The sequence below is a fragment of the Heliconius melpomene genome, chromosome 20 (genome assembly GCF_056956725.1).
Source record: "Heliconius melpomene rosina isolate 202511_hmr_F chromosome 20, ASM5695672v1, whole genome shotgun sequence".
NCBI classification, from domain to species: domain Eukaryota; kingdom Metazoa; phylum Arthropoda; class Insecta; order Lepidoptera; family Nymphalidae; genus Heliconius; species Heliconius melpomene.
This window is the reverse complement of record NC_140408.1, coordinates 388,935-415,868: the sequence shown is the minus strand read 5'-3', so window position 1 is coordinate 415,868 and position 26,934 is coordinate 388,935. Positions and strand designations below refer to the sequence as shown.

The 26,934-nt window shown below is 35.0% G+C and overlaps 1 protein-coding gene across 1 annotated transcript in view; it reads right to left on the bottom strand.

The window, feature by feature from the left end:
- Madm (MLF1-adaptor molecule) overlaps window positions 1-26,934 on the bottom strand; it is a 60,114-nt gene that overhangs the window by 9,205 nt on the left and 23,975 nt on the right. The window contains exon 2 of the mRNA XM_085205415.1: window positions 526-750. Coding sequence (XP_085061541.1) covers window positions 526-750 — 225 coding nt within the window. The remainder of the gene's footprint in view (window positions 1-525; window positions 751-26,934) is intronic.

Sequence of the window (26,934 nt, the reverse complement as noted above, 5' to 3'; positions counted from 1 at the left end):
CATATAAATAAATATATAAGAAATAGACACAAAATTATATTTTTTAAAATCAAATTTTGTATTATTTCAAACTCGCCAATTGTGAGTTCGGTTCCCAGTGAGGGTAATTGTATTTTACATTTCCATTCTGGTATCCAGACTAAGGAGGGCGGTTGGAAAGAAAAGTAAGGAACCCAATATCCTGACAATAGTTCCCTCTGTCTATCCTACAATATACAGGATATACCATGAAACTGCTTAGTAAAATTTGTAATTTAAAAGAAGTACGATGCTATTTTCTATATAATGTACATATAAAAATGTAGGTCCATACATTAGATAATGAAAGCTCATAGCATATAAGCCTAGCGACCAGTCCATTTTCGACCCCCACTCTGGATAACGAATTATTTCTATTACTTTACTCTTGGTAGTACGCAATGTCCTAGACATTGGGCGAGAAGTGAGGAACGGAGAGTTAAACTAGATTCGCTCTGCCCACCCCTACCATATACGAGATATAGTGTAAATTAAAAAAAAACATACTCGGGGCTTATCGTTATGTGTATCCGTCCAGTATCGATGAAATTTGACGATGTTAGGGTGTTCGAGACGCGTTAGATTGTCGAAAACCATTTGTATTTTGTCCTCTTGGGCTTTGAAGTTCTTTCTTTCGGAGAACTGAACCTCGTTCCAGACCACTTCGACACCTTCTTCTGTGTCCATGGCGAGGTGGGCGCAGTCGATCCCGGGGACATCACGTTGCTCTACCTGGAAATACAAAGGTATACTTAGTAAATAAAGTAAATTAAGATAAAATGATAATTTTCACAGAGTGAAAACGGAAAAACAACTTCGAACGTATTTAACTTTATTCACTCTATTTTAAGACGTAAGACGTATATATGTATATATGTCCAAATGACATAACGACTTCAACTATACGGTCGCGAGTAAACGCAACTTTTGTAGTTTCGCTTATTACGTGAGTAATTAAATAATACTATTTACTGAAGTATTCGTTCGAAGAACTAGAGTATTTGCTTGCAAGGCCGACGCTGACTTCATCATTGTGGCTAAGATATGTGATTTTTCTTTCATTTCACGCTTTCTCGTATATGTAACGCCACAAGCAGAAAGAACTAGACATTATGTGGCGAACAGAGCGCCACGTGTTATTTTACCAAAGTATACCGTATTGGTATACTTTGGTAAAATAAATAGAAAGCAAATATATATAGCTAATGAATGAGCAAATGGGCACTGAACAGACAACCATCGCGTATATAATCACACACAACCCACTACGCCGGTAAGTAACTATTACTTATTTATATGCAAGTCATTAAAAAACTTCTCATTCAAATACTTATTCGTAGAACGAGAGCAAATGCGTGAAAGACCGACAATGATTTCATTATTACGGGTGTAAAACGTAATGATTTCGAATAATGAGTTATGTATGTATAAACAACTTTCCTTTTATAATTAAGTCAATGTTTTATAATGATTATTGAGGCCAGTCGAGGCGGAGGGTAACAAGTGTGCGCAACAGGTCGTGGGTTCGATTCCCACTCGAGGAAATGAAATATTGAATATTTTAATTTCTTCACTCGGAGTACTTAAATCACAACGCCTCTAGAATTCGGTGGACATTGCGTGTTGAGTGGCGGAACTCAACGCCGCGCTTTGTTTCTTTAATAAAAAAAATTGGTCATGTAACTGCGTTCAGCTCCACCGCTCACTTCTCGACACCTCAAAAGGTGTGGAAAGTGGAGACAAAATGCTTCTGTACATGGTAGAGATCGTGCGACTCTATCATCAACTTCTGTTGATGATAGAGTCTACATCAACAGACGAGATATAATATGTGGGAGATGCATAATTGTGTTTCCTGTCTACAAAATAAACATACCTATTGCAATTTCCATACTATTTATTAAAGGCAACAGAATATTTCGAAACAACAATAAAGCTTATTTTATACGATTTGCAAACAATAGTCGTTTATCTTAGCTGTAGGTACATGTAATATACCATACTAGCAACCCACCCGCGGCTTTGCCCATTTAAGCTTATTGTTATATTATAGCCACATTATACTGAATTTTTAAATTAATTGTAACCTTTGTGTTATTCTGATATATAAGCTATCTTACTGTAAAGTTCCACCTAAATCGGTTTAGTAGTTTTTGCGTGAATGTGGCTGAGCGCGCCGCATCAATTGGCGGCCCTGTTTCCTCCAGGGACCAATCATTCAATTCAATCTCCGCGCACTTTGCTGGTACTATTTATATTCGAGGACGTTATTGTCTCACGTGACGTGGACTTTTATGTAATGCTCAGATTGTGGATTAATTTTAAAATAAAAATTGTTTTAGTTACATTTGGTACCATTAAAAGGCTTTGATGACATAATAAAAAGCCACTCCGTCTTCCGTTTTTCGAACGAATATAGTAATTATTATTTTTAGATGAGTTTTTAGAATCAGTTTTACGCTTACTAAGGAGCAAAGGAGAGTAGGTTACTTTAAACATATTGTATAAAAGAAAAGTATAGTAAAACTTATAAGCCCACGCTACATAAATAATCGCGAAAGTGCATCTTTGATTTCTTTTAAGCTAACAGCTTTTAGATCTCAACACTTTTCAAAGCTTTGTACGTGGAATTCTTACCATTAGAATAAGATATTCTTTTCAGGGGACACTATTTTATTTTTATATGTCAATACTTTCTACATCTAGCATGTACATTTCATAAATATGGAATTTAAAGAAATAATACTTTATGTTATCCCAGCTTAAATAATTATAGGCTTAAACAAGGATGACATTATAGAAGAATATAAAATTGGAAAACAGAGAGCGCAGAGATATCGGCTACGACTCTTATAAAAAAAAATATGTATTGGTATTCTTACAAATTAAAATATAACCCTATGTAACTACGATGTAAGTTACCTCGGGTATTTAGAATGTGCCATGTGTCAAATGTGTCAACTCCAACTCCTCTTTTCATTTGACCACTCGGCTGACGCAGCAGGAGCGGATGGTAGTTATAAACATTATTTGAAGCAGATTAACAGGATTTGAATTACCGTCGCGGTAGCACGCATTGCTCGTCATCCTACAGGCATTTAGTTCGTGCTATCGCATCAATTACGAGTATTGTCGTGAATATTTCAAATTAATAACAGAGACATTCAGCTTGTTGTTGTGCACTTGCGATGATATTCTCTAGTAGTTTTAAGATATTAGAAGAATTTCAAAATGTTCACACTGTATCCGGCAATAGAAAAGTACCTAAAGTGAACTTAGCGTTAAGACACTGTTCCTCATCTTGCGCTCAATTATCGTAACCTTGCTTGATGAGCTGCGGAACTCAACGCTTTGTCTACCAGAGCAGGGCAGCGAAAATAAAAATAATCATTCTTCTGAGTTGGGATAAAAACCACTACACTATCATATTCACAGTCAGTCAAAGACTTATACAAAAAGTATATAAATATTGGGGCAATATAATATTATCCAATAAGAAGCTTAACTAAGAGCTTTATCTAAAAAAACATTTTGAAACCAGTGAGCTTAATACAACATTCCTCCGTTAGGGATTTGCTTCAACATCATCTCCTATATTAGGAGCTACTAGTCTTCTGTAAAGGTATTTTATTAATATACGAGTACTCGCTACAGAAATAGTGTCCAATCTATATTCCCTTAGGTATTCAGTCAGGTAAATATAGCATTAATATGAAAGTTTACAAATAGATATAACATCAATAAAATATGTAGGTACAACTTTCAAAAACTTTATCATATAGAAGCACACCTTATTTTCGAAAATTCTTTAATCTATACTAATATAATAAAGCGGAAGAGTTTGTTTGTTTGTTTGTTTGTTTGTTTGTTTGTTTGTTTGTTTGAACGCTAAGATCTCTGGATCTACTGGATCGATTTACTTTGTTTTTGTTTTGTATGAAAGCTGCATTCTTCAGAAGTGCTATAGGCACAGGCTATATAATATTACATTACACATATATACTAATAAATTAAAATACTTTCTAATTTGACATGCAATTTATTCTGCCATGTTAATAACAACCGTCGTCGCTACGCGACCGCGTTCGTTACCGCGTCATTGTGATATTCATCCTTATGAAAATAAATATAATAGTCACTTTTAGAATTTCATCTAGATTGAAATTATATTTCTATAGAAATTATATTCTTATATTTCAAGCAGGCGTAGCCGCGTCCGGGTCCGCTAGTATTATATAAAAGACAAAGCGCTGAGAAAAAGAAAATAAAACTAAATTTTCGTTTTGACTTTAGCCTCTACTTCGATTTAAGGGGTCATTAAATTTATTCGTACCAAATCTTAAGATCAAGTAGTCTCAAACATAAGTTTGTCACAAGTTTGGAAGAACTCTCAGATGAAGCTAACTAAGAGGAAAAGGTCGACCTTTAAGTTTTGTTTACATTTCAATTTATCAAAACTTCTACATATTATGATGTATAGTTTATACACTCGGAGAAATAAATTATTTTCATTTTCTCGCAATTTTAAAAAAACAAAACGCGATGTTGTTTCGCTGCTCAATACGCAATGTCACGAAATATATAAAAATAGGGAACGAAGTGTCTTAGGTTCAAGATTGCTTCTGCCTACCCTGCTATATGCGGTCTAGACTATTCTTCTACCTCTAAAGAACGTAGCTAATATCCAGGTGCCTACCTAAAACTGCCACAAGCAATTACTTATCAAAAGTTAAAAGTAATTTAACCGTATATTTAAATTTTCCAGTCGTATAATCCGATTTGGCCCCGCTCGTGTAGGTGTATCGCAGCGGTGGCAGCGTCGCTCTTGACGCCTTCTTGAAATGGCTACCCCATTCACGATTAACATTTTTATATAAATCCGTTTAGCTTTATGAAATATAGTTTAAATAAGGGGTATATTTACAGAAAATTATCATCATATTTCATTTCATAATATTTTAAAGTTTATCTTAATATAAAATTGGTTTAATAATTTTAATAGCTTTAAATAATATCTTTTATGTAGATTAATAAAAATAAACAGCATCTTTACAAAATAAGCTATATGAAAACCATTTTTTATGGCTTAAAGCGAACAATATAAGAAACGTATACAACTTAAAAAGAGTAGAGTTAAGGAGACAGACAGAACCTATCTAGCTTTAAGACACCATTCAACACTTTCAATACAATGAGCAAAATATAAATAGCAATGAAGAATATAACAATATATAAATAGTTTCACCAGAGCAAGTGCTAACCGCAATCAGTGTTTACCAGTACACGGGTACGGGCCTACTTAGTCGTAGGCGTTATCGGCGCACGCGCAGGGTTCGTTCACACAACTGCACGTTTCACATTGCAACTGCGACATATCTACCTTTACACCTACACCTACTTCGTGTGACGATGGTGGAAAATATCTAATGAGGTTTATGGCTTTTATTTAACTTCGAACTGCCTATATAAAGGAACATAATATGTACATATCGTGGGCTTTGAGTGTTGAAATTGACACATACGAGGTGTGTTCAAAAAGTAAGGTGACTTTTCAAATTTGGCGGGCAACGTACTTTCGATTATCGATTTTTTTATTTTGTTATGTTGGTACACTCTTCCCGAACATCTGTACCAAGTTTCAAGTGTATAGCATTTTTTGTTTGGTTGGGAGAGGCGTAAAGGTTATAAGTGTTTTGCGTGCTCGGCGATTTCTTGCTATCGAAAAATATGGATCAAAGGATTTGCATCAAATTTTGTGTAAAAAATAAAATAAAGTGCTCCGAAACACTTAAAATGTTGACAGTGGCATACGGTGAAACTGTTCTGAGTAAAAAAAATGTTTACAAGTGGTACAAACTCTTCCAAGATGGCCGGAAAGATGCCAATGACGAGCCTCGCTCTGGACGCCCAAGCACGTCAACAACTGATGAAAACGTTCAAGCAGTGAAGAAAATTGTTCTGGAAAATCGTCGAATCACTATCAGAGAAGTTGCTGAGGATGTTGGTATATCGCTTGGCTCGTGCCATGAAATTTTTTCTAACGTTTTGGGCATGAGACGTGTGTCAGCGAAGTTTGTTCCGAAATTGCTAAAATGCCCCTGCTCACTCATCTTTGCTGGTGAGAGATTTTTTGGCCAAAAACAACACCACAATCATGCCTCAGCCACCATATTCACCGGATTGGCCCCATGTGACTTTTTCTTGTTCCCAAAACTAAAGAGACCTATGAAAGGACGGAGATTTGCAACGATTGAAGAGATAAAGACTGCATCGCTGGAAGAGCTCAAGGCTATACCGAAAAGTGCTTATGAGAAGTGCTTTGACGATTGGAAAAACCGTTGGCATAAGTGTATTGTATCTGAGGGGGATTACTTTGAAGGGGACAACATAAATATTGATAAATAAATAAATATTTTTTCTTAAAAATACAAAGTCACCTTACTTTTTGAACACACCTCGTATATTATATTTCGTATTAAAGAAACAAATCAATTTTCTAAATTATTAAAACCTTCTGATAATATATTTAGTCTTTTAAACCGTTTTTTTTTTCTTTTAATTTACTTAGTTTTTTACACTCTAAGCCTACGATGTAGATGCAATGCATTTGCATTTCAAGTATTTGTTGGTCTCACGGCTTTACATTTACACGGCTGCCTACCTTCATTAACTTGATAGCAAAATAATAGATATTACTCATATACGCACGCACAGTGCTGTGGAGAAGTTAGCCGACCTGTGACGTAAGCGGTGCATTTATTTTATAATTCAAATATGTATTATAGCGTTCATTTTAAATTTATAAGAGTAAAAAGAGAAGATATATACATATGAAGGTTATTGTGGCGCAGCTGGCTGCTTCTACTCGTGACATATTAATAATTATCGATTTATTTATTTTTTCTTTTGGACTAGATTATATTTATTATTATTCAATACTAGCGGACGCGCGCAGCTTCGCTTACGTATTTAGGGGTGAATTCTAATAAACCACGAAACACGTGTTCAATGAAATATTTTTAAGAGTCTAAATTAAAAAAAATATAATAATCGGTGGCGTTTTAAAGATTTTTCTATACAAACTTTCAACCCCTTATTTGCACCCTTAGGGGGAGAATTCTAGAAAACGATGAAACACGTGTTCAATTAAATACTTTTAAAAATCTAAATTTCAAATTTTATAAAAATCGGTGCCGATTTAATTTTTTTTCCATACAAACTTTGAACCCCTATTTCTCCCCTTTAGGGTTGAAATTTTTCAAAATCCCTTCTTAGTGGATGTCCAGATTACGAAAGTAAAACTCTGTCCAAATATCACGTTTCTACGCGCAGCGGTTACGGCTGTGCGTGCGTCTTACCTCAGTCAGTGAGGACAAGTCCTTTTATATATATAGATATATTTTAATAGCGCTTCAAATGCTATCTCACAATGCTAGATCTGGTACTAAGCACAAATAAATACTGAACGGATATAACTAGGGTTGAGCGTTTTTCTCAGAAACGCGACATTTCATAGAAGATTGATTCATAACAAATAAGTAAATTAATATTTATAAACGTAAACAGAATATCAATAATAGTGTCCGTGACACAGTAAAGGAAGCCGTCGGATGAAGATGATTTAAAGTCATGCCGGACTAAACATTGCCAAGTCTTGTAGATTGTAAACATGATTAAAGATGATAATATTATAAATATTAACATTTGTCTAAACTTCAACAGAAACGTTCGGGTAACACCTACATATTATATATACAAGCATCTCTTGTGATATATGGTCCTATTTATTAAACAGAGATTTGAGGCCAGTGGTGGCGCAGGGGCACAAGCATGCGACTGTAACGAGACAAGTTGTAGGTTCAATTCCCACGCGAGGAAATGAAATGTTTAATATTTTCATTTCTCCACTCTAGCTAGTAGCGAGGTAAAACGCGGCGTTGACTAACGCCACTCAACACTCGATGCTTCCAAAATTTTGCGAAAAATGGGGAACGAAAGTGTCTTAATGGGAGCGAAGTGTCTTAACAATAGGTTCCCAGGTTGCTTACCCTGCTATGTGCGGGATATAACTGTGATGCTTTAACAATATATTATAAAGCAGAAGAGTTTATTTGTTTGAACGCTGTAAACTGTAGAACTACTGGTTCGAATTGAAAAATATTTTTATGTAGTAATGGAGGACCTACCTGTTTATGGAGGAAGGTATTAATTATTTCATTTTGACCACGCGGGCGAAGCCAGCATGACAATAAGTTATTAATTACATAAATTATAAACCGTATATCTACATACATAACGCTCTTCCTATATAAATATTTGCGAAAGGCGCCGCCGTCAAAATCATTCTCATGTTGGCAAATTGACAGTTACAGAGATATATTATACTAGCGGACGCGCGCAGCTTCGCTTGCGTATTTAAGGGTGAATTCTAATAACCCATGAAACATGTGTTCAATGAAATATTTTTAAGAGTCTAAATATCAAATTTTATAAAAATCGGTGGCGATTTAAGTATTTTCCCATACAAACTTTGAACCCCTTATTTGCACCCTTAGGGGGATAATTCTAGAAAACGATGAAACACGTGTTCAATTAGATACTTGTAAAAATCTAAATTTCAAATTTTATAAAAATCGGTGCCGATTTAAAAAAAATTCCATACAAACTTTGAACCCCTATTTCACCCCTTTAGGGTTCAAATTTTTCAAAATCCCTTCTTAGTGGATGTCCAGATTACGAAATTAAACTTTTGTCCAAATTTCACGTTTCTACGCACAGCGGTTACGGCTGTGCGTGCGTCTTACCTCAGTCAGTGAGGACAAGTCCTTTTATATATATATAGATATAGACTAGCGACCCTCTTGCGGCTTCGCCCGCTTTTACTACTAGATTATTCATGTAATGTATGTTTGCAAAGCACTTAAGATAATGTGAAAATTAATTAAACCTTAATGCAACTCGCAATTTCCAATTGTTTTACACAGCAAGGATTTTTTAGTAGGTACCGTAATTTTAAATCTGTGCTACTAATCTTTTCAAGTACTTATTAAAATATATTTAAATGACTATTTTTAGATAGTTAAATGACTATTTTTAAACGGAAGAAATTATAAACAAAAACCTACCTACTACTAACTACTACAAAAAATGTGAAACCAAATATATCGTGCTTAAATAATACATTCAACTCCAATTATCCAATACGTGCAAACGCTTCTAACTAAATCTTCGTTGCTATAGAGGCAGCCGGGTTTTTTTTTTTCGAGCTTGTGGTTAATGCTGAAGGGGGTATTCTTTCCCTGATGAAAAGAAAGCACGATGTGGCTGCCTGTGAGGAAAATTAAATAGAATGCATGGGCCGGGAATCGAACCCGGGCCGCCCGCGTGGCAGGCGAGCATTCTACCACTGAACCACCGATGCGTGTAAGGCAGGCGGGCACGGCGGACGCATGGCGAGTGGCGAGCCGTTTCGCAGCAAGGATTTTTTTGATATTGTAACAACTTGTAAAGTACTTATTAAAATGAAAAACAGTAAAAGACAGTTTTGGTCTACATTAAATGGCCAACGTAACTAATGTACTTATTTATATGCTGAGAGTAAGGGATAAGTGAAACTTGAGTAACGTACAGCTGATGTGTCAACAATTAAATGCGTTTTTCTGTAAAACTATTCGCAATTTCGAAATATTGTAAAAAGCAAATTTTATCTTCGTTTAACGTAGAAAATTAATAAAGTATTTTAAAGGATAAGGATTAATACCATTATGGAAAAGTATCCCTCAGAATAAAAAATATATTGAAATTATTATTTTTAGACAGAAAAATGATCACTACACGTTATTCTTAAAAGATACAAATATGCTCTCGCGGACTTTTTTGTAGATCTTATTAAGAGGAACAATACTCCAGTACATTTTTTTCATGTAGTACTTACCATTAGAGCAGCGCATGCGCGAAAGTGTCTCAACGGGTAGGACTTTATACACATTTATGGTATTTATGTTAATTTACATAAGAATGTACAAATAATAAACTATATATAAACCTTCTACGAAAAACACTCGACTTAATGGTGAAGACCGCATCAATATTCGTTGGGTGGTTTAGAAGAAGAAGAGTTAGAAACAACAGACAGACACGAAAAGCGACTTTGTTTTATAAGATATAGAATAGGATAGGATAGGATGAAAGCAGAAAATGAAAACGGATCACCTTAATTAACATTACGTTGGATATTTCGAATTCACTCATTCAATATACAACATAAATAAATTGTAACAAGTTCAGAGTATAAGAATTTCGACGCAACTTGTTAGGAACGTAGGTTAGTGGTCAAAAGGTGGGGGTTCGAATCTCGTTTTTTTATAAAAAAAAGTATTTCTTTTTATCTTCATTATTTCTACTCGTACATGTTACAGTCGTAGATTCAGTATGCAAGATAACTGGGGAAAATTGGGAGGAAACCTAACCTACCCTAGTTTAGGTTTAATTTGTCTAATAATAGTCTATCATTTAATAAATGAAGTAAAAACAGCGAAAAAATATTCATAATAAAGATAAAATATTGAACCATCGATCAGCAGCGATAAAGTCAGTGGAGGAAAGAATAACATAGCTCAGGGTCACGGCAATGAACCTTCCCGTAACAAATGGTCCCTCCCAGGGAGGCGCGCATCAAGATCAATGTCAAACTCTATCTATTCTTAATTTGTGGACGTCATCGATGCCGTCATTGCTGATGCCAGGCTTGTTACACGTAAATTATATTTTTTATGTTAGTACTCGGCGTGGTTATCGGTTTAACTCGGAAAATATATTTAGGAAAATCTGTTTTTTTTTACTAAACGAAACGACGAAATATTATCTTAAGTAAAAAATAAATACAATATAGTATAATAATATAGATAACCCATTTGAGTAAAGAATAAAATAGCTCAGGATCACGGCAATGAACCCTCCAGAAACCAACGGTACCTCCCCTGGAGGCACACACCAAGATCAATGTCAAGCCATATCTATTCTTAATTTGTGAACGTCATTGATGCCGTCTTAGCTCATAATTATATTGCTAATGCTAGGGTTGTTACACATTATTTGTTTTATGTACTTTTAAGCGCAGGAAAGATCTACGTCAAGTTTTTTGAGAGAGGCCTGTATCCAACGGAAGGCGTTGAAAAGCTGATGTCATGATGTTGTTTTCGTGATGGTTATAGGATCAATTGTTATCATTTGAGATTATTCTCGGGATCTACTGGTTCGAAATAAACATATATTTTTGTGTTATAATATTATATTTTTCGAGAAATGCTGAATTACGTAAGTTCGGATGTAACCTACTATACCTGTACTACAAACAAAATAGAAAATATTTTTTTTCCTAGTTCTTCATCGGGAAAATGAAAATAAAAGCGTACAGGAAATGGTGACAACCAGAGCTTATAATCAAATTCTTAATCGCACTCCTACACACTTGCACAAATAATATTTTAACGATTACGTAACACTAATGACTGACACCAGTGACGTAGTGACCAAATATTCCTACGCCTGTGAATACTTGGCCCTTCGCCTTTTGGTGGCGTCTAAATGTACTGATGAATGTTGGCTCGTAGTCGGAGATGCTGTCAGCGTAATGGAGAATGCAATAAACATTTTTGTATCATTTTATTATATTGCTGTATGTATATCGCCCATACGACTGTATGACATTGTTTCATTGATTTCAACGTGGGTTGTTATAGCGGATATCGATAAGCTATATATCGGTTATCACTATGAATTTGGACGGCGGTACTCAACTTCATATAGTTATAGATCATTATTATATTACCTAACTGAATACAGTTAGGTATTGCGTCTTATATGGTCAATAGACCATTTCGACTTCCCGAAAAAGAAAAAAAAAGAAGAAACTATATACTGTATAATACTATCGACATAATATATGATACAATGTGCAGTCATTGCGATTCTAGTGTTCGTATCACGACGCGTCCGGTGTCGTCGACCCGGCGCCGGCGCACTGCTCCGCGGCCTGGCAGGACTCCAAGCGACGGTGGACAGTAAACGGTTTGCTGATTTAACTAATTGGTAAGTGAGGTATAGGGGAAACATGTTTGTATATATCCTGAAATTTATGGAGAAATCAGGGGGAAAAAAGTGAGACATTATGTAGTGAGGACCCCCAGTCCCACAGCCTGGCATAGCGCTTGACTGTAAGTGCGGCAATTGTTCGTTCGATATCCATTTGAAGGAGTTAATTATTTCCATTCTTTGCTCTGATAACAAGACAATTGCGTTCTTGAATTCGTTGGAAATCGAGAAATTGAGTTTTGTAACACTATATTCCCTCTGCCTATTCTGGCATATGCTACCACGCAAGTTAGAAAAAAAATTAAATGAGTAGTAGAACCGATGGCAAATCCAGATCGTTTTCAAGATCGATCTCACTGTTGAGAGCAATTTATAAATACTGGTGTTAGACACGTAGCAACTGCGCCACGAACGATGTCAGTTAAAATTATTAACACAAACTATTTCGCTTTGATGTCGCTCTCTGTACCTATAGGAAACATATAGTTAGAACGTTTGAAATAGCCACGCTCATATAAATTCAAATCAACGTAATAGCATTATTTTAGAAGCCATGAAAATTAATGACAGTACAGCACTTATTTAATAGATCGATTTGTAAATGATGTCCAAGAAATAGCGGTGCTTTCGACCAGTCAGTCTTTAAGTTTTACGTTTAACTCGAATGTTTTACTAGTAGACTGAAGAGTTTCACTATTCAGGTTCTGCCTCCAGTGTCGTAAGCTGCGTACAACTGCCAACTTTCGCGATGAAACAAATATTATAAATGGGTCAACTTCAGGTTCTTTGATTTTACTACATAGATAGTTATAAGTTACAACTGACAACCCAACATAATAAAACACGCAGAAGTCTTACAATTTCTAAAGCCTACATTCTACATTCGAATCAACTAAGTTCCAATGTATCAGACAAGTATAGAAGTATAGCAGTGTAGGCAGTATATAACTATATTTTTTTCTTTTCCGCGATATAGCAACACAATGCGTGGCGTTGGATTCCGCCAATCAACACAAAAATGGACCAAAAGTGGAGATCAGACAATTTCAACACTACGTTCTCTTTGCATATCATGACAAACTTATGCTGTACACAATAGATGCGTGAGGCTAAAACAAAGTGAAAGAAACACCGGGCAATGTCAAAGCTATTTGCGAGCGTAAATGCAGTACAATAAAACTAAAAAGGCAACTGTCGCGTTGTCGGGTGCAGCGTGCACCGTGCAACGCGATCCCAGGACATCTATGCAGTAGGGAGTATGCCCGTATATGTGCACGGGGACTGGGGAGAGTGCGACGCTGGTTAGTAACAAATTCTATTTTAAAACTAAGAGATGTTACTTAAGATAACCATGTGTTGCTTGGTTAAGATAATACCTACCTATGTATTTTATACGAAAGGTAGTACGAATTTTTTGTTAGAAAATGTCATAACGTAGAGATATGTTATGTACCTATAGGTAACTAGAGGGTTAATATACGTTGCTAAATTTCAAAGATAAGTAACAAATATCGATATATAAACAAGTCTTCCGTTACTCATATTGACTGACTGATAGCTCCTTGGGGATGGTAGAGGAGCAGTAAAAGAAGGTATCCCAAAATTGTAACATGAATGAATTATAAACGGAAAATTCCGTTTCTCTAACCATACGGACTACAAATAGTACATGGTACGTTATATCCAACGAGCGCACTTTGACGGACTAAGTGAAGTCAGTCCATAAAGGAATACTGTCTCCCGATGACTCATCGTTATTTCGATACGATCCTTAAATTGACATAATGAGACCGTAATATAGTGTAACGCGACGGATGTGGGTTCGATTTCCACTCGGGTAAGTAAAGTGAGTTTTCATTCTCTCGCTCTCGTATGAATACAAAGCGCAGTGCCGTTACTGGTTGAACTGTCTCAAAAATTTGTTGGAACTTGGAAAGTGGGGAACGGAGTGGAAATACTACACCACACTATTTTCCCTTTTCCAACGTCTATGCTGCATAAAGGAAAACTATTAGATGCCAAATAGAGTTATGTTCCAATAATGTTCTTCAAATATGATTCATACATTCGCTCCTCGCTCGTTAAGAACAAAAGAGACTTATCAGAGCCGCTATAAATAGAGCATCCAATAAGGGGAAGACGGTCCCACTGTTACATATGTATGTATGTTTGTAGCTTATATCTAGAATTTATTTATATAAAAAATAAAAAAAATTCTATATAGAACATTTATCAACTAAATATGAACGAAACTGTTAAGAGTTACAGAAGGGCGCAAGTTCATATCCTTTTCAATATCGTTATATTGTAGGTAAATTCAATCATGTTAACTAAACTCTTGTAATACCATGTTTTTTTTTATTATAATATATTTGCTAAAAAAATATGCGTTTTCATAATTTCATATACATACAAAATCAATATTAACAGTATTCATAAACCAGAAAAAACCGTAAGTGTTACAATCAACACGACGAAGTGCTAAAAGTCAATTTAACTTCCCTATTATGCTGTCGATGGAAGTCACACCTGCGTGCGTCAAATCCGGTATTGATATCGAATAGCGAACTGTCGAAAATGCGCACTATGTAAAATATTAATATAAATATTATTCCTTGTATACTGTGCCGTCGACTATCGATTACGCGCGGTGTCAATTTCCGCCTCTCAACATGTAATGTCTCGAAAATTGTGCGGTGCGTCGGGAGCTCTTAATATTAAGTTTTCTCTTCCTACACTGCTATTATTTACGGGATACACACCTGAAGCATACTGTGATCGAATTATGATCCACTTTTAAATATCATTTCAACACTTCAACCCCTAGTTTCTTAAATAATAGGTGAATTGCTTAACTCAGGGGAAGTGAGCTTGACGTTCATTTAGACGACGACCGTTTAGTCGACATAGTAAATAACCATGCACATTCTTTATATTGATTTTCAAAAAAATAATATTTTTTACTTAAATTAATAATTTTATTATTATCATATCCAATATAAAATTCCTATAATTTAAAACATATATACATATTTAGTTTGTTCATTTCTATTTTTAATATTACGATGTCCATAATTAAAGAGCTGAACTAATTACTATTTGCACGCAAAATTATTGATTCCCTAAGAAAAGTATATGATTAGCACGATACTGTGCGATGTCGCCTAACATCGCTGAAGCAACACCTATTATAAATATTAAATGTCAAGTATGTAATACTTTGTTAGCGGTTTCACGCGAATTTATATGTGTAGGTAATATAAAGGCCAGTCGTGGCACAGTGGACATGTGACTGTACACGCGAAGGGTTGTGAGTTCGATTCCCATTCGAGGAAATGAAATATTTAATATTTTAATATCTTTGTTGCTGTTGCAACGCAATTGCTTCCAACGCTTAGAGGTAAACAAAATTTTAACACTCTACCCACCTTGCTGTGTGCGAGATAAAACGTGAATTAAAAAAATAAAACATTAAAAATACAAATATATACAGTTAAACATTTACAGTAAACTTAAATTATTTATAAATAACTTGGGTTGTTCCCGAACTATTATCATCAAAGAATCTCAATAAATTTTACATAATCTAAACTGTATAAAAATGGAAGTGCAGAACGATCATTAGATTATATTTTTTAAAATAAGTACATTAGTATGCTTTTCTAGATCTTTTGTGATATATTGGATTTGGACGTTAATATCTTGAAGTTTCGCAAGGTGACCATGTTTAAAAAACAAATCAGCTTCATCACGCTGTATCCTGCACACAGCGGGATAGATATCGGGAACCTAGTGTTAAAACACTCGACTCGACACAACTAGTCATATTTACAGTCACATTTTGTGCTTCTTCACCACGACTGGCCAAGTCAAGAAGCCTCTGATAAAGAAGACAAAGGGTTTTGTGTGAGTTCCACCACTCAATACACAATGTCTTACTAGGTATATATGCTATTTTGTTAAAATAAACACAGTGATGTGCAAATGAAGAAAACAAACTAATTATAATTACAAAAATAGATGTAACGCAAAAAGACAGTAAAGCAAAATTAACAACGGATCTGTCATGTGATCATGCGAATAAAACGCGATGCAATATCTATACATGATGTTTACGAGACGACGGGCGACGGGCACTGCGCCTGAGATTGTACTGCGGGATGGGCCATATATACATAACAGATTCACGCTCTATCTCGCATATAACAACCCTGTTATGCCCACCCGGGCAGAAGGAAAGTTTTACGACAATCCGTTCCTACTATCCTTTAATAATCAATATGTTGAATATCAGAAGTCTTTGTTTTCTATTAGGGGAATCTGTTTTCACTATAAAATCATAATACATACTAAAGGGATTCACAAATCGTGCCTAATTGCCACAGACGCTGCAATGCGAAGGGGTGGAAGTTACCAATTGCACTCATTGTATGGGTGACTAAAGATGAAACAATTATAATTTACTGTTGATCCGAGAGTGCATTAGTGACTCTAGAACGTTGTTATTACTATGTTGTGAAAAGAAGGAATAATAAAGTAAAGCACTAATCTCTCTTAGATTTCGACCTTCGACAAGACAATAGATATTAGTAAAATTGATATAGGTCTATATTTTTTTTTCATTTTAAGCATGAATATGAATTTCATTTATTATATTTTCAGTAATGTCTTTCATTATTCTATACCACTTTACAAGAAGAAAATTAAGCATATTTAGAATTATTTGACAGGGTGTCAAGCCTAGTATATGTCCTCTAGTTACTGTCCGAAATTTGGGTGCTAAAGAAGGTAAATGAAAAGCATTAACTCCTCCGAGTGGGTTTGTCTAGCTGCGCCACAATTAAATTTTCCAAGTCGTAATCGAACCTGCTATGACCTCACACATGATAACTCTTATCGCAATTATCATACGCTATCTGTGTCGCTGGTATAGTTTGTATAAAGCGAACCAAGAGTAAATTACCTAAGATTAGCGGCAAAATAATGACTGTTTACTTCTAGCAGTTTATTATACTGCTGAATACATAAATATAAACATACATTTTAATTAGTTGCAACACGCGATAGTCACTGGTTCAAATATAAACAAAGAACATTCGTCCGTGTTATTTAAGGATGATTGTGTTCTTTATATTAATTTATTAATTTTCAGCTTCAAGCTGTACCTGGTATATCAGGCTAGGCAGAGGGAAACAAGCGTTTCTCACGCATCCACCTTTTTTTTGAAGATTGCGTCTTTGGAAGGAACTCAACGTCATACAGAGCGAACAAATGAAAATAACCCATTCCCCGAGTCAGAATCAAACCGACGACCGTCATGGTTACAATCATGACTTCGTTCGGCTTCGCTTCGACGAAGTTCTTATACCAAAATACATAACAATAACAATCTTTCACCATTCGGAATAGCAATTTAGCTTTCAATTAAAGTCCTAACCTTTACAGGTTGAGGAATTTTATCATTAATCGCATAGGCTAGGCCCCAAAGCCTCGGCTAATGGCGGGCGTTATCCAGTCGTAATCTTTCCCACAGAGAACGAAATTTATAAGCTTTATAGTAAAGCTCGTAAGGCACACAGAAATAACTATTGCGTGGAATAGAATAAAATAAATCAAACTACCGTTCATTAGATGTATTGAAGCTAGTTTAATTCTGTGATTTTCCTTATATTTACCTTATACTGTAAAAATATGCGTTTTACAGAATTTTGATGACTATACAAGGTGGAAGAGGCAGTGCTTCTTTTATTGAAACTGCATGTAGGGTAATATATTTCGAACCCACACCTAAGAAATTAATCAAGGTACCTCAACAGTTTGGACGTAGGATTTTTTTTTCATTTCACAATTTTTATCCATACCTGTATTTCGTGTGACGCACACATAATAATAATAACACATAAGTGTACGACGTTGCCGCTTTGACATGTTAGGGTGTGCGTGCCTATGTTATACTTTACAAATGGCGTTTTATTTTAAAACGATAATTTTATTATTTATTTTGTTTGAAAAAATAACTTTTTCATTTTTGGGAATTATTTTTTTTCTGAATTATATTAGGCTTTTATAGAGTAGTTATTACACATTTAAAGTGGTGCTGACAATTCCACCCTGTATATTATTCTATAGACTATAAGAGACATTTAACATATTTACGTGTTTTGTTGTTGTTTTGCTTTTTTTTCCACAAAATGATAATCCCGAAGTTGCAAGTGTTTAATTAATTATTTATCAATAACGTATCTTACAAATTATAACGTGATTAAAGTAATTAAAGCAACGTCGGCATGTATTAATAAAATAAGCCATCGTTTATTGAATATACTAACGAGTATGTGTACTGTACAATTAAATTAAGAAAGCTATGGGTCACCTAGTAGTTTGATATTAATGAATTACGAGTCAAAGCCTGGCGTGGAGGCAAAGTGGAGAACGTCAAGTGTCGTAACAGCGTGCGGAATAACAACGTGACATTGGCGAAATGAATTGTGCTCAACTGGCACGCTCGAAACGCCATATATCGAGAAATCAATCAATCAATAACAGCGTGAAGGAAGTGGGAAGTACCCTCCTCCTATGCCATTACTAACCTTCAAAGTTTGAGGAATAACTGTGTGACTGTAAACGCGACAGGTTTTAAGTTCAATTTCCACACGAAGAAATGGAATATGATGATGTCTGATGTCGAGGCAAAAAAATCTACTAATATTATAAATATAAAAATTATGAGGAATGTTTGTTTCACTTTCACGCAAAAACTTCTGAACGGATTTAAATAAAACTTATTATACTAACAATAATACCTATAGCTTATACAGGAGAAAAACAACATTTACTATAATTTTGCTATAAGCGAGCGAAGCCGCGTTTGTGTCGCTAGTATTATACATATATTCAATTTTATGAAGTATAACTACTCAGTTGACAGCAATGTCGCCTTCACAAGCTTCCGGCTTCCGCGTTCCGGCTCTCACCCTTGCAATGAGATCTCAGTTCTCTAGAGTAACACGTCTACATATACTATATTTGAATGTTAATTATTATTCATTATGTAGAGGTACAGTGAATCTTAAGTGTGATTGTAAACGCGATGGTTGTGGGTTCCATTCCCAATCGGGGTAAAATTAACTCGAGCACTATCCTTATAAGTCCTGGGCCAGCCCCTAAGTTGGAAAAGTTCAGGTAACTTGGATCCGTCATGCACGAGTCTGGAGGCATCGATCATAATCTCCTTGGCCGGATAAGAGTTTGGACGGTATCCTGCGATCACAGACCATACCAGTGACCTCTCGCCACTTAGCCCAGGCAACGCTTATCCGACTTAGGGGCTGGCCCAGGACTTATAAGGATAGTGCTCGAGTCCGAGCTCTCGCAGGCCATATACTCGGTCTTTGACACATTGCCAATATGCATTTCATTCATGGAGAATGGTTATGTAACACAAATGCCGCAGCTAGAATGTATCGGAAAAGATACCAAAACGCTGAACGACATCCCGATTATCGTGTATTTCGATTTTTCTCTCTTCAACAAAGAAGTAATTCAGCAAGTGTCGTACCATTTCGGAATCCAGATTAAATGCGCCAACTTTTAAAGTTACTTGCAAAAACAGTGTAGTACATTTTTTTTATAGTACAGTCGGTTAAAGTTGGGTGTAGTAAATATTTTGAATTTAATGTTTGGCAAAAACACCACATTTTATTGAAAACTGATGCAGGTATGTATCAATCTTAAACTGTAATTCACAGAAGGGTTATTCATGATTACATTACAGAAAAAAAAATTAAGAAAGAGTAATATTTGTAGTCCTGGGACTTGAAAAACCATCACAGGGTGTCGGTTTTTCCGATATTTTTTAAAATCAATATAATATGAAAAATACATGACAAAGATTTTTTTTTATATTTTTCTCATAACTGTCACGATTTATATAATATATATATATATATATAGTATATATATATATATAGGACAAACATTCACATTGCACGTTATGCAGAGAAAACCTAGTGTTAAAACACTTTTTTCTACTACTTAAAATACTTAAAATAATTAAATGTACTTATTCAATTTATTTTAATTTCTCTTTTTGGAAGTGACGAAGCTAGTGTTTTAAAACTAGGTTAAGCTTTTGCGCAACCTGCTATATGCGGGATACATTCTTAAGGAATAATGATCAAAAGTAGACAGCTAGTATAGCGATAATATTGAAACATATTTTAAAGAATCTCCATGAAAACGATTGAAACATATTAAATAAGCAAATTCTCAGTAAATATCATACAAAATTTATATTAAATATATTTCGTATAAACTCATAAAGGCGATGTCATTTTCGTGGAAAACTTTTTCATTCTAGCATTCTAGTAGAGTAATGGGATGTAACGGGATGCCGGGCGCGTATCGACCTTAAATATCAAAGGAACTTCACGGGCACATATTATTTACACTCGTGCCCATAACAGGTGGAGGTTTGTGATGAAATTTTGTGGTCTTTGTTATTTATTACATAGCTAGTATTTTTTAATATATGAAATGTATTATTACCACACAGACAGATATGTAAATTTGGTCGTATGGTGGTATTATTTGAACCTCGAAAAGTTCATAATTGAAGAACCTTTCACATGAAAAATAGTCAATTTACATGCATTACATAAGCCTAAATTGTATAATATTTACAGCAATAAATCAAAAAACTGTCATAGGCTCCACATTTTTTATTTTTTTTATCACATAGCAGGGTGGGTATATATTCCTCACATAACAGGGCGGTGTGACGGGTAGACATAATACAAATATATTGGTTGTATGATATATTGTATATTGCAATTTCAATACTCTCAATAACAACCAATGTTTACTTTGCAAACATTTACCTTCGGACTTTGCGTCTTGTGGGATAATAATATTGAGAGACGCGCAAAAAATATTTGCATTCACTCGACTGCTGCGAAACTTTTCCTTTGTTTCTGATATATTATTAGTTTGTGTTTACCTACTGTAGGTATATTATTTATGTATTGTTACTTAATTGCTTTCATTTAATTGTTAATAAAAATAGTGCTGCCGAAATTGAATGAGATTGATCTTAGCCAAATATCTAAGATTTGATCAAATGTTGTACTTCTAGAAATGTAAGAAAAAAAATACAAGTATAATGATCTATTAAAAATGAATGAGAATTCAGCAGAAAGTAGAGAACAGAAGTGAATGGGAAGCGGAGTGTCTTAACTTACTCTGCTACGAAAGAGATACTGCACGTAGCTAAAAAAAATTAAAAAATATATAAGCAAATAATATAAAATATTACCATACAATGACTCAATATAATACAAGCCGTGATTGGGAAGTGCCGTGATTCAGCTTGCGTGACTTACCTGGAACAAAGCGCAATTCGTTTATTAAAATAATTGACATAATTAGGTTATTATTTTTAGGGAAGACGGAAACAACGTAATACTAGGACGTTGGATTTTGTCTATGTAGTGGAGAACATATATTATTAGATATAACTTATTTTTCAACAAAAAGTGTTTTAGCGTCCTTGTTGTACCAAATGACCGATATAAGGGAACAATATGTAATATTAATTAAATCTTATAACAATAGGACTATTCCTACGTTGTTGTTCTTGCTGGCTTGTTCGGTCACAGCGGTGTAACAGTTCGTGAGGACTTGCTTGAATCAATACACGAGGACAATGGTTTGAGAACAGATCGCTTTGACGTCGTACTAACAATGGGGCCTGCCGCTGGCCGGTAGCGCTCGTTCTATATAATGCCTCACTACATTTTGCTCTTGGAAGTGACCAAACAAAAAATGTTTCTTTTTATTTGATAATGTTCCTACGTTCAAGATACCACATACTTTGTACAATACAATGATTGTATCATATCAATGTATTGATAGGAAATTTAAACGTTTATTTTAAATTTATATAATCGATCCTCACTCGGGAGAACGATTCCTATTGTTAGCCACTACCATCAGAAAGACACTATACAGTCTACATATCACCGCGAGCTTATTTCCTTTTCTTATTACGCTGAAAATGAGCTGAGTTGCGGCTTAGCTTTTCGACTTTTACAGCTTATTAGCGAAAGCTCTACGACGTGAGCGCGGCAAACAAAAAAGTCTAAAACGACTAGAGCTCGTCGAAGCGGTCCCTGAGGCCCGGATTGAGAACAAAGCTTTTTAAACGAATAACGTGGAGGTTTTTTTCTTCTTCAGCAGTATCTCGCATATATACCATTGTAGGTAGAGAGAACCTAGTGTTAGGATTCTGTAAAACCCAATTTTCGATACACTGCTTTGCTTTTTTACTTGCTTGAAATATAACTAAAAAGAGAGATAAAGTTATGCGTATGAAAACTTAACATGTTTATTCCGAAAAATATATGACAAATTGAAATCCTGAGATGAACATTGCCAACTGTAATCGTAGTATCGTGTCAATAGGTCTTTAATAGAGAGAAAATTTTATTTTCCATATTTCCGTAAATATTCCTAATACATAACACATATTACTAAACAATTTTCGCTAAAACAGACTGACTAGGCATTTAGGCCGACCATGGTAATTAGGTCAGACCTGACAGTAACAGATACTGACAATTTGGCCAAACCTGACAAAAAGATCCTGGTAGTTAGGCCAGGAAGTTTGGCAAACCTTGTCAATTTTTAAGAATACTCAATATAGTTAAAACAGACCGAAAGAACAGAGGTGAGAAGTAAACGTAGCCTCCCTAAGACAAAAAAATGGACCCCATTAAGTCATACGTCCTTATTGAGCTACGTTGAAATTCTTAAACGGGAACGTTTAACCACCAATATTCCGCCCACTTATGCCCAGCAGTGGGGCTACAATACACCATTATCAAGACGCCTCATTCGACCCTAACCTCGCATAGGTATATAATAGGATAACGTAAGGCGACACTGCGGCTTACCCGCGGCCGCCGGAGCGATGTAGGCCACTGTGGCGCCGCAGGTTCTATGTAACGTGTAACGTGTAATGTGTGTGGGTATAGTGTTGGGTGTATTGGATGTATGTTGTGTTAACTTGTTATATTTACCGATAATAATAAGTATGTCACTTGTAAACTTGTTCTGGCAACACTGTATATATGTCGACGGCCGGCTCAAGCACTGAAAACACATATTAGTGCAATGTAAAGAAATCCTGAAGTCTAAACTTGAGTCGCAAGTCCTTAGGCACTGGTCCGAGCAAGAATATAAGTTTATGTATTTGCTATAAATTTAAGAATTGATATAAATAAAATCCTTTGCAAGAAGAGTTCACACAATTTAAATATAGATAAACAATAATTGTAAATACTGAATTGAATTGAATTGAATTCTTGATATACCTATGGCGTTTCGAGCGTGCCAGTTGAGCACAAATTGTAAATACTTCTATGATTGGAAGATCTAGAACGCTATAGAAGTGTCAAATTATTGATTATAGTACAAAAAAATATTATTTACAAAACACATAGTGCATTAATATTTGTTTCTATTGCGCTTCTTTGTATGTCAGTTAATTTATTGAGTGTTGAAACACTATAACATTATTAAAGTAAAATACTGCCTTTTAACAAGATTTCTTCATATTTTTCCTTACAACAGCGATTTAAGATGTTAAGAATATAGCTAAGCCGTCGTCAGCATAAACAGAGGCACTCTTAGGAGCCTTTTCATTAGCAAACACTTCAATATTATGATGGTCTTTTATGAGACTATTTTCCATTAATTAACGAAAAGAGAGAACAACACTTGGTTCTGACATTCCTTTTTATTAAAGGGAAAAAATAATTGCATATTGCTGTGAATATTGTGTATGAGATTGAAAAAATAAAAAAGTGTACAAAATGTAATCTTCTATCTAGGTTGTACATTTTAAGCTTAATATTTTTCTTACTTGTAGATACATAGAGGGATCTACTAGTTTGAGTTTAACTGAAAAAAATGTTTAAAAATGTAAGTGTAATATCAACATATATTTATATTCGTTCCCCAAATTCAGGCGAAAAGGGGAGAATGATTATGACTGACGAAATCAGCTATGTTACATAATAAGCGATTCGCGATTAATACATTACATTTTAAATAATATCTACTGTTTAATTTTTAATTTAATAAGTTATATTAAACTATGATAGAAAATAACTAATACAATAAAGAAATCTTAGAGATTTTACTACAATTTTTCATACAAAAATGTATTTCATAGACATTTCGCAATATATCTACCTAAATTATATAACACGATATAAATAACACTTATACTAATCTAGGCACCAGGTATAGGTGCACGGCGTGGCGGACCACACGTCGACTTGCGAATGGGCTCTGTAGAACAAGGAACAGGAGAAAGTTGTATTATAGGTGTATATTTTTAAAACTGAATCTATGTTATACAATAAGTTACTTCAATTCTTAAACTATTGTGTAATTGGTCTATAATTGCTGAGTATCTTACATTATTGCTGTTCCGAGTAGACGCTATTATTTGTTCGGTCCATGTTTCGATTGAATTGTTGGTTGTGGTACATCACACCGTATGAGTGATGAGTCGTTATTTAGCTTCACGCACAAAGTAGGCAGAGGAAACACAGTGTTAAAACACTCCGTTCCTATTAAGACATTTCCATTTGCCTCTTTTGTCGGTCGAATTCTAGATGCAATGTGTGGTACGTGGCGGAACTGAATGCCGCCCTTACCTCGTTACCAGAGTGAGGAAATGAAAATATTAAATATTGTATCGAGTGGTTATCGAACCCATAGCCTATAGCGCTTACAGTGCACCCTGCGCCACGACTGGCCTCACTGTACCTAGCAATTTATATTTTCGAGTATTGATCTACCATTATCACATTATTTTTGGAATTGCAACAAATCATTTGTTAGTTTTTTATGACGCGTAACTAACTACACTTCAAAAACATAAGAAATAATAATTTAAGACATGTAATAAACTTCGGACAATCAGTTTCAAAAATCACATAAAAGTCGTTTCGTCTCTCGTGTAGTTAATTATCTTCTCTGATATTTATGAAATTTATTTCTGTAACGAAAACATTTTGCCATGTCTTTCAATCGTGGCGTCTCGAGCGTGCCAGTTGAGCACAAAATCAGTTCGCCAATGTCATGTTGTATGGAGAACACACGAAAGAAAAAATTTTCTCGCAAAGTTAATATAAATCAATCGTCTGTCACATTATTAATTTAAATAAATTCGAAACGTGACGCTCAATTATGTAGTATCAATGATAAATATTTCAAATGAGAAAATGAAGGACGCGTGTCTTATTAAAAATGGAAGCAATATTTTTAATTTGTTAGTCCAAAAGCCAGAGCGCACGTCTCAGGTAAGTATACCCCCTATCCAATGAAAATGAATAACCAAAATAAATTTTTTCAGTAAAAAAATAATATAAATCTAAAATAATCATGAATAGATCGAAATGTGAAACTCCTCCAGTTCTTTCAGACGACAACACAAAAAAAACAACACTATATACATAAACAACAGTTTCAACGTATACAACAGGCACTGTACGTACGCGTAAGTGTCTATTAAACGGTGACGTCAACTCCATCTTGTATTGAACTGTAAATACGAGTGAACGTATCAACAGAGACCGGAAATTCAGATAATGCACTTGTATGACGTAGTAGGTAGACATGCTCACAATTGTTAGTTAAAATTTCAGTAAGTAAAAAATATTCTTGAACATATTTCGTAAGTGGATTTGACGAAGCTTAGCGTGCGAGCAACACACGACGAATTTAATATATCTTCATTTTGAATGTACGACATAAGGAGATGAGGTGTTTATTAAAAAAGGAGATTACCCGAGTTCGTTTCAAATTGTATTTCACTCGTGACGGAATCAGAAAAAATATGCTTCACTACTGTGAAAAATAAAAATCCTGGGCAAATTAAGGTAGACAGAGGGAACCTAGTGTTACGACACTCCGTTCTTCATTTTAAGTTCAACTTTCGAAGCATTCCACGCTAAGTGGCAAAACTTAACGCCGCGCCACATAATATTAGCTAGAATATTAAATATAACACTACCAACAAACTCTTGTCTATAACAAAATATACCAGGCAAAATTCCATACCAACATCCACTCTTGCATTAAAGTACAGAGCTAGAGCGCACAGTCAAGTAGTGGGGTACCTAGGGGGCCTACGTACGTAACCTAAGTAATACATTACGATCCGCCTGTGTACCAAGTCGCTTGGACTCAGGCCAACTTGTTTATTTTGTGACTGTGAGGGAACGAAATTAGAATTTAATTTTTGTTCTAATTTTATTTCAAACTAAGGAAAACCTAAGTTATAGGTAGGTAGGTACGCTTGTATGTGCCATGCAGAGGGATAGGCTTAAAAAACTTAGTGTTTAGGCCAGTCTGTTTCACAACTTTCAAGACATTGTGCATTTAGTGGCGCTTTGGTTTGATGTCAGAGCGAAGGAAATATTTATTCTCACGAGTGAATTGTACCCACACGCAACGCGTTTAGAGTCAAACGCTGTACCATTGCGCCACGAGGACGGCTCCTAACAAAATTACTTTTACTATTTAATCACAAAGTCAAAATAAGGTAATTTTCATATACTGACAAAAACAGATAACTTTTCATTGCACTTTCTATTTTCCGCTTGTCTAGACACTGCGAGTTGGGTTGCGGCAGTCAACACCGTAATGCATCTATAAGGAGAAACGTTTATATTTTCAAACCAAGCCTTTCCCTCTATGGCAATTGAACCGGCGTCCATCAGCGAATAAAAGTAATCAATTCATAAAATT